At 38.9% G+C, this 18146-nt stretch overlaps 1 protein-coding gene across 2 annotated transcripts; it reads right to left on the bottom strand.

The window, feature by feature from the left end:
• Window positions 1-7304: 7304 nt before the first annotated feature.
• On the bottom strand, window positions 7305-18016 carry agt (O-6-alkylguanine-DNA alkyltransferase). 2 transcript variants are annotated; one of them, XM_071675195.1, is made up of 5 exons: window positions 17902-18016; window positions 15478-15659; window positions 11052-11206; window positions 10519-10614; window positions 7305-8955 (listed from the first exon to the last, which is right to left on the bottom strand). In XM_071675195.1, exons 1-5 carry the CDS (start codon window positions 17902-17904, stop codon window positions 8789-8791), a joined length of 603 nt encoding a protein of 200 aa, XP_071531296.1. In that variant the 5' UTR covers window positions 17905-18016; the 3' UTR covers window positions 7305-8788. The 2 variants fall into 2 exon arrangements, with proteins under 2 accessions (XP_071531296.1, XP_071531297.1); XM_071675196.1 differs by having other exon boundaries at window positions 17836-17964.
• Between the last annotated feature and the right edge of the window lie 130 nt (window positions 18017-18146).

Here is an 18146-nt window from a genome sequence, read left to right as displayed (position 1 = left end):
TCATCTTCCGCAAAGCTTTTACTACCTCTTCTCTGTTTACCAAATCATTTTCCCTAACCCTCTCACTTTGCACACCACCTCGACCAAAACACCCTATATCTGCCACTCTATCATCTAACACATTCAACAAACCTTCAAAATACTCACTCCATCTCCTTCTCACATCACCACTACTTATTATCACCTCCCCATTAGCCCCCTTCACTGACGTTCCCATTTGCTCCCTTGCCTTACGCACTTTATTTACCTCCTTCCAGAACATCTTTTTATTCTCCCTAAAATTTAATGGTACTCTCTCACCCCAACTCTCATTTGCCCTTTTTTCACCTCTTGCACATTTCTGTTGACCTCCTGCCTCTTTCTTTTACACACTCATTTGCATTTTTTTCCTGCAAAAATCGTCCAAATGCCTCTCTTCTCTTTCACTAATAATCTTACTTCTTCATCCCACCACTCACTACCCTTTCTAATCAACCCACTTCCCACGCTTCTCATGCCACAAGCATCTTTTGCGCAAGCCATCACTGCTTCCCTAAATACATCCCATTCCTCCCCCACTCCCCTTACCTCCTTTGTTCTCACCTTTTTCCATTCTGTACTCATCCCATTCCTCCCCCACTCCCCTTACCTCCTTTGTTCTCACCTTTTTCCATTCTGTACTCAGTCTCTCCTGGTACTTCCTCACACAAGTCTCCTTCCCAAGCTCACTTACTCTCACCACCCTCTTCACCCCAACATTCTCTCTTCTTTTCTGAAAACCCATACAAATCTTCACGTTCGCCTTTACTTTTACTTTTACTAACATATATCTTCAATCACCTATGCTTACACTCATCATAAAACAGACAACTTTCTGCAACTCCTCTTCACTCTCAGCAAACAACACAATATTGTCCACAAACAGGTTTGTCATGAGCCACGATACCTCACCATTACAGTCCTTCTCAGCACCCCCTTTTTCTTTGATTTGCTTTTATTACTCTTATTATTCCATCAATATGTATTTAAAAAAGCCACAGTGACATCACACAGCCCTGCATTATGCTCATATGTATACCGAAACTTTTGCTCAACTCTCCATCCACTCTTGCACTTGCATTTCTTCCCCTACTCCATATCCTTAACGTCCCATGAAGCATTCCTCTTGAACTTCTGTCATGTGCTTTCTCCAGATCCATAAAAGCTGCATACAGCTTCTTACCTTTTGCAAGATACTTTTCCACTGTCATTCTTACCACAAAAATGTGATGCACACATCCCCAAAACAACACATCATTCCAATTCACTCCATCCCCTCCACATCTTTCACCCTCCTGCATGTTTAGTTCGATTGCCCAAAATCTCTTTCACTCCATCCTTCCACCTCCAATCTAGTCTCCCTGTTCTTCTTGTTCCCTCCAACTCTGACACATATATCCTCTTTGTCAACCTTTCCTCTCATTCTTTCCATATGTCCAAACCATTTCAGCATACCCTTTTTAAAAAAGCTCTCTTAAACACACCCCATTTAATTACCACATTTCTCTAACCATTTCATCATTTATTCAATCAAATCATCTCACACCACATGTTGTCCAAACTTTTCCAACATGCCCACCCTCCTCTGCACAGCCTTACCTATAGCCCATGTTTTGCATCCATATAATATTTCTAGGACTAGTATACCTTCAAATATGCTTATTTTTACTCTCCCAGATAAGATTCTCTCTTTCCACACACTCTTCAGCACTCCCAGAACATTTGCCCCAAACTCACCCACCCTTTATCTCATTTCTGCTTCCATTGTTTCATTCACTACCATGTTCACTCCCAGGTATCTAAAACACTTCACTTCCTCCAAGTTTTCTCTATTTAAACACACACCCCCAACTAACCGTTGCTCAACCCTCCTGAACCTATTAACTTGGCTTATTCACATGTACTCTCAACTTCATCTTCTGACAAACTCTTCCAAACTCAGTCAACATCTTCTGCAGTCTCTCACTTGAATCTGCCACTAGGGCTGTATTGTCAGCAAACAACAAATGATTCACCTCCCGTGCCCTCTCATCCTCCAGTCTGCATACTTGCCCCTCTCTCTCTCCATGACTCATATTTACGTCCCTCCACCCCTTACATGAACAAATAAATCAACCATGGAGACATCACACAGCTCTGCCGAGAAGACCAGTCTTCACATGGTAACTAATTGCTCTCCTCTCTTCCTAATTGTTCACATGCCTTACACCCTTGATATAAACTTTTCACTACTTGCAGCTTTCCTCCCACACCATATATTCTTAGGCCTTCCTCAAAGTATCTCCATCAACCCTCACATATGCATTCTCCAGATCCATAAGTGCCACATACAAACATCAGTTTCTCTAAATATTTCTCACACATTCTTTAAAGCAAACAGTTAATTCACAAATCTGCCACTTCTGAAACCATACTGTTCTCCAATTTGATGCACTGTACATGCCTTCAACCTCTCAATCACTACTCTCCTTCCATACAGCTTACCAGGTACACTCAACAAACTTATGCCTCTGTAGTTTGAACACTAACCTTAATCCCCCTTGCCTTCGTAAGATAGCACTTTACATGCATTCTGCCAATCATCCTTACCAACCAATCAACAACACAGTCACCCCCTTTCCTAATTATTTCAACTGCAGCACCATCAATCCCAGGTTCCTTGCCACATTTCATCTTATGGAAGGCTTTCATTACCTCTTCTCTCTTCACCAAAATATAAACACATAAAAGGCTATCTTTTTTATACTGATTGCTGTTTCTTGTGTAAGTGCCAGGAACAAAGAAAGGCCACATCCACCCACATCCATTCTATAGTTGTCATATCTAATGCACCAAAACCACTGCTCCCTTTCCACAGACCTTTCCATGATTTCCCTTAGATACTTTACATACCCTGGTTCAGTCCATTGGCAACAAGTCAACCCCAGTATACCACATTGTTCCAGGTAACTTTATCCTGTGCACACCTTTCATCTTCCTGCATGTTCAGGTCTCGATTGCTCAAAATTTACATTGTTCCAGATCACTTTATCCTGTGCACCCCTTTCACCCTCCAGCATGTTCAGGCCCCAGTTGCTCAAAATCTTTTTCCCTCCATCCTTCCATCTCCGATTTGGTCTCTGTTCTTCTTATCCCCTACACTTCAGACACATATATCCTCTTTGTCAACCTTTCCTCAAGCATACTCTACACATATGCAAACTATCTTAGCACACCTGCTGTCTCAACCTCCCTCTTTTCATTACTTAATCAAATCACCTCACAGCACAAATTGTCCTCAAACATTTCATTTCAGACATCAATCCTCCTCTGTACAGTCTTATCAATAGCCCACACCTTGCATCCATATCATGTTGGGACTACCTTTCCTTCAAAGATGACCATTTTTGTGCTCCTAGATAAAGTTCAGTTTTTCCACACAGTCTTCAGCACTCCCAGAACCTTCACCCCCTCACCCATCCAATGACTCACTTTTGCTCCCATGGTTTTATTCACTGCCACGTCCACTGCCAAGTATCTAAAACATTTTACTTCCTCCAAATTTTCTCCATTCAAATTCACACCCTAACTAAGCTGTCCCTCAAATCTGTAAAGCCTATCAACCTTGCTTTTATTCACAATATCCTCCTTTCACATAGTCTTACAAACTCTCTGACCAAATTCTGCAGTTTCTCACTCGGATCTGCCACCAGTGCTGTATCATCAGCAAATAACTGACTCACTTCCCAGGTCCTCTCATTCCCCTTAAACTGCTTGCTTGCCCCTCCCTCCAAGACTCTCACATTTATTTACCTCCCTCACCATCCCCATCCATAAGCAAATTGAAAAATAATGGTGATATCACACCCCAGCCACAGACTAACCTTCATCTAGAATCATTCACTTTCCTCTCTTCCAACTCATACACATGCCTTAAACCCTTGATAGAAACTTCTTACTGCTTCTAACAGCTTTCCTCCCACATGTATATTCTTAAAATCTTCCATAAGGCTTCTCTATCAACTCTATCATGTGCTTTCTCCAGATCCTTAAAAGCCACATACAGATCCATCTGTTTCTTTAAGTATTTCTCACACATTCTTTAAAGCAAACACCTGCTCCACACATACTCTTTCACTTCTGAAACCACAGTGTTTCTTACCAATCTGATGCTTTGTACATGCTTTCACCCTCTCAGTCAATACCCTTCCATGCAGGTTACCAGGCATACTCAGCAAACTTATGACTCTGTAGTTTGAACACTCACCTTCATCCCCCTTGCCTTTATACAATGGCACTATATGTGCATTCTGCCAATCCTCAGGCTCCTCATCATGCTCTATACATTCACTGAAAATCCTTACCCACCAATCAACAACACAGTCACCCCTTTGTTAATAAATTCAACATTTGTACTATCAACTCAAGCTGCCTTGCTACACTTCATCTAACATAAGGCTTTCACCACCTCTTCTCTCTTCACCAAACCACTCTTCCTGACTCTTTCACTTTCTGTACTATCCTGACCCAAACACCTTATATCTGTCTCTCTATCATCAAACACATGCAACAATCCTTCAGCTCCACTTCATCTGCTCCTCATTTCATCACTACCTGTTGCCACTTGATCTTTTGCCCCCTTTACCAATGTTCTCAATTGTTCTCATTTTTTGCACATTATTTATTGCCTTCCAAAACATCTTATTCTCCCAAAAGTTTACTGATACTCACTCCCCCCATTTCTCATTCGCTATCTTGACCTTCTGCTTTCTCTTATACATTACCGAATCATTTTCATTCCTTTCCTGTAAGTATTTCCATATTGCCCCTCTTTTCTCTTTCATAAGCAACTGTACTTCATCCCACCACTTATTACCCTTTTTTAATCTGCCTACCCCCCACCTTTTGTATGCCCCATGCATCTCTTACACATGCCAGCACCACTTCCTTAAATACCTTCCACTTCTCATCCACTTATCTTGCTTTTACTCTCACCTTTTGCCATTCTACACTCAATCTTTTGTAGTATTTCCTCACACAAGTATCTTCCAAGCTCATGTACTCTCGCTACTCTCTTCTCACCAACATTGTTTCCTCTTTTCCAAAAACTTCCACAAGACAGTAACCAGATATCCCACTAGCTGCCTCTTTCTTCCATTAACATCGAAAAGTCTTTTTTACACAATCAATTAATACGTAATCCAATAATGCCTGCTGACCGTATCTCCTATTCATATATGTGTACTTGTGTATGTTCCTCTTCTTACACCAGGTATTCACATCACCAGTCCTTTTCTCAGCATGCAACCCCACAAGCAGTTCACAATTTCCATTCATAGCACTGAATACCCCATGACCTCCACATACACCCTCACCTGCCACATTACTCACCTTTGCAGGGAAATCACCTATCACTAATACCTGGTCCATACATCAAAATTGTGGACACACTCACATGGCTACTCCCAAAACACTTGCCTCTCATGATCTGTCTTCTCATGGCCAGGTGCATCCACTTTCATTTTTACCTACATCAATCTAGATTTTACTTCCTTACCCTCTTTCACACACGCCTACAACCGCTTCAGTAGTCCTACTCCTTCCTTAGTTTTTGTCCTCACCAACCCCAAGACATTTCCAAACCATTCTTCTCCTTTAACCTTGAGCTTGGTTTCACTCAGAGCCAGAACATGCGGGATTCTTTTGTTAAACATATGCCTATACAACCTATCCTTTCTCTCTCCCATCATGGTTACATCCACTCACATTTAAACACTGCAACCTGAGCCTTCAAGGAGGATGAGCGCTCCCTGCTTAGCTCTGTTTGTTCCTTCTTTTAGAAACTGAAATGCAAGAAGGGATGGTTTCCAATCTCTGCTCCTACCCCCTATAGTCGCCTTCTGTGACATGAAGTTCCAATAAGGAAGTAGAATTCTTTCTCCTCAACCCAAAAATACAAATATAAAATATAAAATGAAAAATGGAAAAATGGATCAAATAGTTTTTAACCAACAGAAGGTTCAAAGCAGTTGCTTTATTTAGGGATGTGGTTATGGTTTCAGATTATTGTAAGGAATGGTTCTAGCTTCAGTATCCATGTAATCATATCAGACATACATAAGTTAGTAGGAAAAAGTATACAAAAATGTTTTGTTGATGACAAAAGAAGGAAAAAACAGTGGAAAATGAAGTCCAAGGGAAACTAAAGTTTTACCTGTAAAAATACGAAAAAGTCATGGTGCAACTATCAATAGCTCAATGGCTGGATACTGAGGCCCTTTGGGAAAACAAATAGAGAGTGAAGTAAAGATCCAAGATCTGGGAATTATTATTAATGTAAAACTTGACTTAAGAACATATTGTAATGCAGTACTCTAAAGTCAAATAATGAGTGAGATGATATTTAGAACATTTGCAACAAGAAACAGAAAATTAATTATTAAAATGCTTCACGTACATATACAGAGTAAAAATGAACACTACTGTATTGCATGGTTGCCAATAATGGCAAAAAATGAGACAATACAGAAACACTGAACAAGTAAAATATGAACTACCTCAAGAGATTAAAAGACCTGGAATTGTTAAGTCCAGAGTAATGAAGAGACATGATAATGTATGCCTGGCAGTAAACTGAAGGAATAATGTTTTACATCTGAAATTAACCCAGCAAAGTAGATACAGAATAATTGAATGAAGTTTAATTCATGGAATATCAAAAAGATACCTTCAAATAATACATGGATGCCCTGTGAGAAAGCTGGAACTATTATTTACTGCAATACCTTTAGAAATTGAGACACCTGAAGCAGTAACAGATGAACCTCTAATTTCAAACTATGCTACAGGAGGAACTGGCAATAAAGTATTATACAGCAAGAAAGACAAGTAATAAGATTAGGAAAGGCAATTGAGAGAAACAGTTATTCAACACATAAGACAAATGGTGAATGCCCTGGTATCATGACAAAATCTTGGCATAGGTTCATAGGTATGTAAGTTTTCTCCCTTTGCTTTCACTTGAGAGCATAGTTCACTTTAGAAAGAATTAGATGAAAAATTAACATTTGCACTGAAATGGTGGAACTACCCAAAAGCACAGCCCTGAAGCACAGTGCTAAGGCATACCTTGGTCAAATTAAGCTAAATATTATAACTTAAATGTGCCATACAGATGATGGTAACAATCTGGAACCTGTCAATATCTTAACACTGCTGATCCAAATGTTGTCCTGTCAATGATACTTATAATGGGCCATCAAACACATCTGCTGACTTCTTTTGAAGGAAAATGATAAAAAACACCATTCATCAAACCATTATTCATATTTAATACATATTTACAACAGCCAGTGATCAATGGTGCATATAAAGTTACTGGTACATACATATACAAGTCTGGTTAGTGAGGCATGCATTTGTTGTGCCATCAGTTTACAAGCCCAAGAAAGTGAAAAACTCCTTGATACTGGTATGCCAAGAAAGGCCAAGTCTACATGTGTAACATTTTATCTCTCCCTTCAAATTATCTTCAATTAGTTTAAAATGTAAGTTACAACTCAGACATATGGCAGCTAACAAAGGATAAGGGATGCAGATATTGTTTCAATAAACTTAAAACAAAAGTCTCTCCAACCCTCCATACTTGAATGCAAAATATTGCAGTAAAGCCAACAAAACTATCATCAACTACAGTTTGACATATAACTTTTTGGGGCACCCATGCATTTACCATAGAGTGCTACACAAGATCTGAAATCTGTTCAATAACCTTGTCACCTCAAACCAAATCAGCCTCAGCAAGGAAGTTTGTACACTGAAGCACCAGTTTAAAAAGAGTAGGAGTTTGACTTTAATCCTACTTTCAGTGTCAACTCTAGAAGGTTAACTTATTCACTACTAAAATGTAACTTTTTTCTCATCATTCAGTTAACCCATGAAAGGATAAAATGAACCAATCAAGAGTGAGATTCACAACTTACGACTGGCTCAAAAGTCAAGCTTCACTTACCAGCAGAAGCCAAAGGATGCTTCTTTATTCTCACAGATCTGTTGATATGGCAGATTATTTTCAAAATGTAAACATATGAAAAAATCATAGCAGCAAGTACTAAATGAATCATGTACATATATGACCATCCATGACTTTATACTAATAAATGGTTTGTTCTAAGATGTCTATTTGTATGTTCAAGCAATGATAAAGAAAATTCAAACTTCTGTAACGTAAAGAAGCATGAAGAGGTAGTAATCTTACATAAAAAAGGGCATCTTTGTTGACTTAAGTTTGTGGAAAGCTTTCAGTGATGACATCAAAATTTGTTTAATCACTGAGCTACAAAGTCATGAGTCTCATTCATTTTACAGTGTGAAGTGATGGCTGGATAAGCTGGAAGCTGTTGGAACTCCAATGTATTTGTAAGACCAAAGAAACATGAGAACAAAATTTTGCTCTGATCACTCTAGTGTAAACTGAAATGGTTTAGAATGAAAACTAAGAGTAAAGTTCAAAAATATTATTCTCAGTGTAAAATGCATCTTACAGTTTTCTTCCCAACACTATATAAAGAGAATTTGACCATTCTTGCAGCCTTTGGCTAACTTTAGTTTTTCATGGTACTGGCCCATGATAACAAAACAAACAATTGGAATTAACATTTTAATGATGTAACAGTACACATGCTGTTCTGTTTATCTATAACCCTCATGGCTGTTCCCTCCAGGAACTCCCTCAAAGGGAAGGCGGCAAAAGTGTCATTGCACATGCACCTTGAAAATATGATCTTAATACCTATGAAAATTTGTCAATTCCTTCATGCTTCAGCAACCATAATTTGACCACCTGCCGCTGCCCCCCATGGTACAGCCCCATGCCATTGGAGCGAACAACTCTATGACATGGAACAATTATGCCATTAGGGTTGTATCGCATAGCGGAGCCAACAGCCCTTACTGCACCTGTTGAGGAGCACAAAACATGATAAAAATGGAAGATTTAGTAGTTTCATTGATCTATACATGAATCAGAGAAAACTGGTTTACCCATAAATATGTTTCTACATGCAAGATAAAGTCCCCTAGCACAATCAAATGTTCCTAGACTCATTTAAAAATTATACACACACAAGCTTGTGATCTTACAATTTACGTTGTCTCCTACCCTCATCTGATTTTTCATGTAAACTCATGCCTTGCTTTATGCGAGTTACGTTCTGCAAAAGCCTTGCCCAGTGAGAAATCACATATAGCAAACCAATAAACATAGAGAAAAATGGGATATGTGCAGCAGATTCATAGTTAGCAATGAAGGTTTGCATCATCTTCACATTATGTAGCTTCTGGTGTCGAATAAACATATTTAGTTGCTTGAAATAGCTCTGGCTCAGCTACACTGTCCTCTTTACATAAATACTCATAAGTATTCAGAGCTTTAGACCTAAGCTGAAGGTTATTTTGGCTGCTTTTCTCCTTCATCTCATACTGTATATATAATGAGAGCAATTTCTCCATCTCTGTTAGTGGATCACTAGCCCTTGAGGTAATCTTAACAGAAAATGGAGTAGAGTGGATCATGGCACTTCAAATTTTCTCTGCATTCTTCTTGATGCTGTGGATTGTAGATTCACCCAGGTTGTGAGCATGCCCAAACACTGAAGCACCCTCATTAGCATCAACATGACTTAAGATTTTTAGCTTCATTTCTAAAATCTGAGAGGTTCTCTTCCACTTGTCTGCCAGTTCTCACATAGGAGGTGTTGCTGGATGATTGGATGCCTTATTAACAAACAAGAACACAGCAGGTTGCAGGAAAAAATCACATTAACAGGCATACCAAAATTGCACAAGTAGCACAGATTCACCCACCTTTTTTCACCATAATATATCTTTTTGATACAAGCATGGTAAATGTGAGAGTGACCTGTTGGTGAGCACTTTGCACCCTACACTGAGGACCTACACTTACACCACCCACCAACCCTCACAGAAGTTTTGGCACACTTTCTACAGCACAAATCCACACAATGAATTTTGACCACATAAAAGGAAGGACTAGTAAAGGTAGGGACCTTGCATAACAGCTATATAGCAGAGTTACCCCACATAAAGTGAGGATTGGGTGGATTCCTTACATACATTTCCAACTTTCAAAATATTATATTCCAAGTTTATTCTGTTTTCACAATCTCTAAATACCACCCTAAAGTAACATAACACAGTGCAAAAATCGTGATATAATAAATCAATTAACCATTCAATCAAACTTTACTCATCTGCCTCCACAATTTGTTGACCTATTGATATATACCATTCTACTGATTCTTCATTTTAAGGCACTATATCCTACACTCTTTGCCCCCTATTTTAAGTTCATTCAGTTTCATACTGTATCTTGCACTTATTATGCAATAAGCACTGGAAATCACAATAAGTATGCAAATCCTTCATAGATTAAAAAAGTAAATAAAGCTGATGATAATTCAATGATGGCAAACAGTTCATTTGTAACAAGCTATTTCTCACCTGGATTATCTAGCCTAGCTGCTAGAGCTCCATAAGTAATTACTTCCCCTGGACCAACAGTGTCTGCAAGAGTTTTCCAAACTCGGGGGCGAAAACCTAAAAATATGGAGAGCATGTGAGAATACTGATCTGAAGATCAGTAAAATGCCCATACCAAAGCTTTTAACATTACCTGTCAAACTTCAGTTGTTGCTTCTTCAGTTATATAGCCCTCATAGTTTACTCATAGATGTATAACAAAACCACTCCTTATTTGAAAGACCCTACATGAAGGCCTCCAATTTACAAAAGCTTAAGATATACATTTACAATCGAGTACCTAGTGAGATCCAAACTTTTAATTGTACGATTAGAAGATTAATGCTCTACTGCACCAGGGTCCTGTAAAACATGTAGTTTTTCATCAATATGCAGAAAAACCACATGTTACTCTCCACAAATCTGTTAAGATAGCTAGGATATATGATGAAAAAAATTGGATATATGATGAAAAAAATTCTTGGTCAAAGAAATTACTACCAACATAAACTTACCAAGGTTTGACTCCTTGAAGCAGCATATATCAGGCCTTGTTATATCGCTTACAAGCTTTGGGTTCTTGAAATACAGTTGAAACCACTGCAAACAATCCCTGATCACTTTTGGTTCATTCTTCAATTCATCTTTACCCATAAGTTGTACATCAACACTATGAACAAGGAACAGAGTGACAGTCTTACTAAAATTAAACTTAACACAACCTATGTGAATTCTCAAAGTATAGAGCTTCTAAAAGATTCTAATTCACTTATTATGTAATAATAAACTCCAGTATCATAAAGCATGTTTAACAAAATGAGATTCAGTATAAATTTAAACTAGAATCTAACCACTATTGAATAAACAAAATATTTGAAAAAAGTTATTATATATTTTTTATTATTTTGCTTTGTCACTGTCTCCCGCGTCAGCGAGGTAGCGCAAGGAAACAGACAAAAGAATGGCCCAACCCACCCACATACACATGTATATACATATACGTCCACACATGCAAACATACATACCTATACATCTCAACGTATACATACATATACACACACAGACATATACATATATACACATGTACACAATTCATACTGTCTGCCTTTATTCATTCCCATTGCCACCTCACCACACATGAAATAACATCCCCCTCCCCCCTCATGTGTGCGAGGTAGCGCTAGGAAAAGAAAACAAAGGCCACATTTGTTCACACTCAGTCTCTAGCTGTCATGTAATAATGCACCGAAACCACAGCTCTCTTTCCACATCCAGGCCCCACACAACTTTCCATGGTTTACCCCAGACGCTTCACATGCCCTGGTTCAATCCACTGACAGCACGTCGACCCTGGTATACCACATCATTCCAATTCACTCTATTCCTTGCACGCCTTTCACCCTCCTGCATGTTTAGGCCCCAATCACTCAAAATCTTTTTCACTCCATCTTTCCGCCTCCAATTTGGTCTCCCACTTCTCCTCGTTCCCTCCACCTCCGACACATATATCCTCTTGGTCAATCTTTCCTCACTCATTCTCTCCATGTGACCAAACCATTTCAAAACACCCTTTTCTGCTCTCTCAACCACACTCTTTTTATTACCACACATCTCTCTTACCCTATTATTACTTAATCAATCAAACCACCTCACACCACATACTGTCCTCAAACATCTCATTTTCAGCACATCCACCCTCCTGCGCACAACTCTATCCATAGCCCATGCCTCGCAACCATATAACATTGTTGGAACCACTATTCCTTCAAACATACCCATTTTTGCTTTCTGAGATAACGTTCTCGACTTCCACACACTCTTCAACGCTCCCAGAATTTTCGCCCCCTCCCCCACCCTATGATTCACTTCCGCTTCCATGGTTCCATCCGCTGCCAAATCCACTCCCAGATATCTAAAACACTTCACTTCCTCCAGTTTTTCTCCATTCAAACTTACCTCCCGACTGACTTGTCCCTCAACCCTACTGTACCTAATAACCTTGCTCTTATTCACATTTACTCTCAACTTTCTTCTTTCACACACTTTACCAAACTCAGTCACCAGTCACCACCTATAAATTCATATATTATCCCAACACCCATAAGAGAAGTCTAAGTGCTAAGAGGGGAGAATCTTGAGGTTAACTTTAAAGGGCAAGACCTTTTGACTTCACCTTTTAAATCACCATGAACTGAGTCATCTTTGCAGGATAACTGGCCAATAGAGGGCTACTAATCTAATTTGACAGTTTAAAATATCACTGCTAGTTAAAGATATGGAATGAGGACCAGGTTGAATATCCCTTATCCGAAATGCCTGGGACCAGAATTGTTTTGGATTTTTGAATATTTGCATATCCATGATGAGATATATGGAAAACATGATGGTATGGAAACAAATGGGTTAGAGCTGAAACATACCTCAACATTTCAACCATTCAATGGTCTTCCTCAGAAGATACTAATCCCAGCATTCAGCAGGACTCTGTTCCCAGCAAGTGATAGTCACCCAGTCAGACACCTTGGCGTGTCACTTTCTGATTGGATTGCTTGTCCTGCTGCCCCCACCCATCCACAGTGATCTTCGCTCCCTGACATGACCAGCAGATGAACCCAGACCTTGTGTTAAAATTGTTCTTAATCCCTTCCTCTTGGTAAGCTCTCACACTATCACTAAACGGTCAATGCCAAGGCAACTACATGCAAGTGACAAACTGTTTAGTGACAGTTTGAGGGCTTACCTAGAAGAAGAGATTAGGAACAACATTAACACAAGGTCTGGGTTCATCTGCAGGTCACATCAGGTAGTGGAGATCGCTATGAACGGGTGGAGGCAGCAGGATATGCGATCCAATCAAAAAACAACATGGCTAGGCGTCCAACCGGGTGACCATCACTTGCTGGGAAACAAAGCCCCCCAAATGCGGGGATCAGTATCTCCTGAGGAAGACCGTTGAACAGTCGAAACATTGAGGTATGTATCAGCTCTAACCCATCTGTTTCTACACCATCCTGTTTTCCACATTTGTCATGATGGATAAAAGATAAATGAGATATCTTGGGAAGGGGACCCAAGTCTAAACACAAAATTCATTTATGTTTCATATACAACGGAAACACTGAAAGTAATCTATACAATATTTTCAATAATTTTGCGGAAGAAACAAAGTCTGTGTATTACTGAACCATCAGATAGCAAAGGTGTCACAACATCAGCCATCCCTGTGGACAATCTGTGTTTGTTTGGCATCATCTTCATTCCTGACTCTGAATATATATGTTATTGATAAGCAGTCTTTTTCTTACACTAATTCACACAGCAGAGAATAAGCAAAAAACAGAGTAAAGCACATGGGTCTGGCGGTGATGATGTTTTGTAACAAACTGGTGCAAGCAGAGCATCAGAGCCCAGCATGGGCAAGTGAAGTCAGTTGAGGAATTTTCCACTTGTAACATCATGTTGCCACTTAAAAAGTTTCGGATTTTTGGATTAGGAATGCTCAACCTGTATCTTACTTTATCACTAGTACGTGTAGAAAAAGAAAGTCTTGATTTTTCCTATATCAACTGAGATTTTTTACACTATTTGATGATCATGCATTAGTAATGTTTTGGACACACATGTGACAATTTACTGTCAAGTTTAACAGCAGGAAGAAAAAAAAAGAAATATCAACCATATTCAAATATAGGTGATTTTTATAATTTGGTATTTTGCAAATACTTCATGCAAAAGACAAGCCACTAAACTGCAGATCTATCAGGTTAGATTACATACCAAGACATATGAATGTTTTCAATATAATCTTATAATAGTGTAGACTGTCTCTCAAAGGTACACCCACCATTCCTGTGATAACCATACTACAAAGAAGTCTTGACTCATGGTAAACATTCAAATTCTTGTTCTGAATATTAACTTTTGTGGTTGCCAAAGTCAGGAAAGGTAATGATCCCAGCATATATGCCTCCTGAATGTGTAAGAAAAATTGTTTATTTACATTACCCCCTACATCATGTGATTCAGTATTTGTTGAAACACGGGTAAATCATATACAAATTGATGGACACTTAAAAATTTGGTGATCAGGGCCTGAGGTGCTGCAGGAGTGGGACAGAGTAGAGTTAGGGTTACTGGGAGGTAGAGTGAGGTGTACTGTCTTTGTCTACTTCAGCAACTGTTGTCAAAGCTCAGGAATGCACACAAAATTCAACATATTTTCTGAAGAAAGGCAGTGAGAAGGCTTTGAGATGCTTCCGGAGAGGGATAGGGTGCAGTGATTTTCCATATTTGTCACCACTTGGTTAACTAATTCAGCAACTGTTGCCAATTTACAGGTAATGCAGACTTTACATATATTATTGGGTTTTAAGCTTGCTTTCTTAAAATATTATTGGGTTTTAAGCTTGCTTGCTTAAAATATCCCTCAGTATCCCTTCATGTAAAAGCATTAAAAAAATGTTTGGCAGTCAGTAGCCCTTGCTAATGAATGTCCTAGGTGGCATTCTTTTCCAAATCAGTCAGTCTCATTCAAACTAAGCCTTTGCTGAAGTGAGTAACCTCCTACCTCAAAAATTTTCTCTAAATAAATAAGATTTACCAATTAAATGCCAGATAACTTTGGCATGAATCTGCACCAAGACAAACATTAGTGGAACATGAAAAAGCCTTATGAGGCCAAACAGTTTGTTACATAACCATTGCTAAAATTCAATAAACTGAACCAACTTGAAAATCTCTGCTTATTAATAATGCATTAGTCTCTTACACTGAATTAGTTTTTCATGCATTCTTTAGTCTCAATTAGTTTTTCACGCATTCTTTAGCTTTCCAAGCAAAGCCCAATATATTTCATGCATTCATTTAAAAGCCTGTTATTCAAAATCTAGTCCAGATGAACGAGATACTCTTATGACGTTAGTACATCAACAGAATCAATACTTTTCATTTGGAGAAAAGTTTTCATCAGATATGTTTCCCTCAAGTCCAATGGAGTGCAGACCATCAGCACAAGCTGTTACATTTATGTAGCCAAGTGGTGATGAGAAACAAAAACCCTCTCCAGGAGACCCACAAGAAGGTTCTCGTTGCTTCTCACTAGTGGGTTTTGATGTGGGTGCCATCTGTTGAAAAAGATATGTGAATGTTGGAACTAATATAGCATCAAAAAAGTTGCAGTATCTTACTTATCTAAATATAAATATACCTGATGAGAATATATAACTATAATTATCACATTTAGTAAAGGCAAATCTTACAAAATCTCTAATGGCATGACAGCATAATACACATACAAATCAGCCTACTTATATTTCATAAATCATTGCAAAATACAATATGTTAGCACAGCCTACATTCAACCTAGGCTCGCTCATCCTCTCTGGACTATGCTGAGTGAATGACATAGTCTAAATCAATCTCAGCTGGCCCACTCAGATGTTGGTGAGTCTGTGTTAGGTGCATGATACAGCTATGTGGGATAGCTTGCCCTGATCTTTCATAGCCTGGCCCGCCCTGAACTGTCGGTAGGGTGAAACGCAAAACCAACATCAATCTTGTCAAGCACATCATGGTCTTGTCAGGTCTAAGTGGATAGGACAACCTGCATAGAACAAACTGTTCTGGCCATCACTAATCTCACTAGTTTTAGACTGAAAGATAGCACACCCCACACCGATCTAAGCTTGCTTACCCTGATCTCACCACGTCTAACTTGCATAATTATGTATTTCTATTGTATAGGGCCTTTAATCCTTTTTCAAGACATTATCAAGACATGAAAATTAAATATAGGAACATTAACGTGGAGCATTAGGTAGAAACATTAAGTAGAAGTAGTAGGTAAGAGCATAAGGTATAAGTAGTAGATGGGTACATTAGGCAGGAAGATTAGGTAAACACATTAGGTAGAAGTAGTTGGTATAAACTTTAGGTAGGAGCCTCTGGAAACACCATGCCTGAGTTACCCTCTGCCAGTGGCCTGTTAAGGATGAAGCACTAAGCATTTTGGAGTGACAAGTTCTTGACCAGACTGTATTCCCTATGGCCTCATCAATGGTGAATTTTCATTTGTGGTGTAACCTCGAGCAGGAGTCCAGCAGCATCAAAGTTTTTAATGACCAATTTATCAACAGACATGAATAAAAAAAAACAAAGCCAATGTAAAAACAAAATAAAGTGTTTTATTTAGACTATGAACATAAGTAACCCACAATGTTTGACAGACTTGAAATAAACCAACTAACCAACTAATCAAATCTATGTCCACAGACAACAGTATGAATAGAGAAAAACAAAGCAGCTACTCTTCAGTCAATCCATGTTCAAAATAATGCCATGTTCAACAACAGCAAATGAATATTTTAAGTCACTTGTAATGGCATTGAAGGAGATGATACTTTGCATCCTTACTATCCCTTCCTTCTTGAACTTTCAGACTGTGACTTACAAATACTTTCCATGGAATGCCGTGTTATTTTTTATAGCAACATCATTCCCTGAATCACTAAGATGAATTCCAAACTTTTTGTCTCATACGGCAGGAAGCTGCTGAGGGTCATCAATTACTTTTCTCTTAATTTTGCCAAAATGGGGAAATATGTCATCAGATTTTGCCATATGATTGTTTCACTATCTCTGATTCAACCTAAAATTTGTAGATTCCTCTTGCAATTTTTAAACTACTTCTAGTTTCATGCGAATCAAACCTACCCTTTACCAAGAAAGAATTTACGCACTATATGTAAATGCCTATGTGGGTTTTTACACGCCCCAACCTGGGTCTGCTTGGCCAGCACATTTCCAAGGGTTCCATGTACATTTAGGGAGGTCAAAACCCCGATTTCGACCCCCGAGGCCTAGGGATCTTCTGTTATCTGCCTTTCCCCGAGTATTGCCCATACTACCGACAATTCAGGGACCAGAGCAATGGAGGTCGTGCTCCTCGAAAAGACACGCCATGAGTAAAGGCTTCATGTCAGACGGTACTGGCGGTTATTAAATCTTAATTCACGATACTAGAGAAGTTATAACCCAGGCTAAAGCTGATACGTACTATAACAGGTGATAATGATTATTATATTCCTCTATCACGAGCGCCCCCCCCCCCCATGATTAATCAATATTTATTCAATGCAACTTCCCTGTGAGATTTCCAGAATTGTATTTGAACACGGTCTTCATATTCACGTGTTCTGCCTAAGGACCGTATGTCATATATTAGATTCCAATACCCTCAAAATGTCCACTCAAAATTATTCAAAAAAAATTCAAACATACAGAAGCATCACACGCAATTACCCGGACAACAGAGACATCCACACTAACACACGTGGTAATTGGTCAAAGATAATGAGGTTGACAAACCATATCAGTCTCTCTGGGCAGGAATTATATATATTGGCATCACCCGAGTCGTAGCAACTTCTACGTTTGTTTGTATTTTTTTTTGTAAACAAACATATGTGACATCTGGTGGCGAACAGGAGTACTACAGGCAATGGCGGGTAATTCAAATAAGAAGGTAGTGGTATTGCTTCACAAGTGTGGCTAAAAAGTAAATTGGAAGAACGTGAAAGATATTGACAATACCCACAGTCACTGACCAAGGT

This window comes from Panulirus ornatus, chromosome 20 (assembly GCF_036320965.1).
Source record: "Panulirus ornatus isolate Po-2019 chromosome 20, ASM3632096v1, whole genome shotgun sequence".
In the NCBI taxonomy this organism is placed as follows: domain Eukaryota; kingdom Metazoa; phylum Arthropoda; class Malacostraca; order Decapoda; family Palinuridae; genus Panulirus; species Panulirus ornatus.
Note: the sequence above shows the minus strand (reverse complement) of the source record. Positions and strands in the feature narration are given on the sequence as shown.

Coding starts and splice junctions, on each gene's coding strand:
- agt (XM_071675195.1), bottom strand. Junction 11,207..15,477: donor AACTTTTCTCCAAATGAAAA/GTATTGATTCTG, acceptor CCTTGTTCATAG/TGTTGATGTACAACTTATGG. Junction 10,615..11,051: donor CTTCAAGGAGTCAAACCTTG/GTAAGTTTATGT, acceptor CCATATTTTTAG/GTTTTCGCCCCCGAGTTTGG.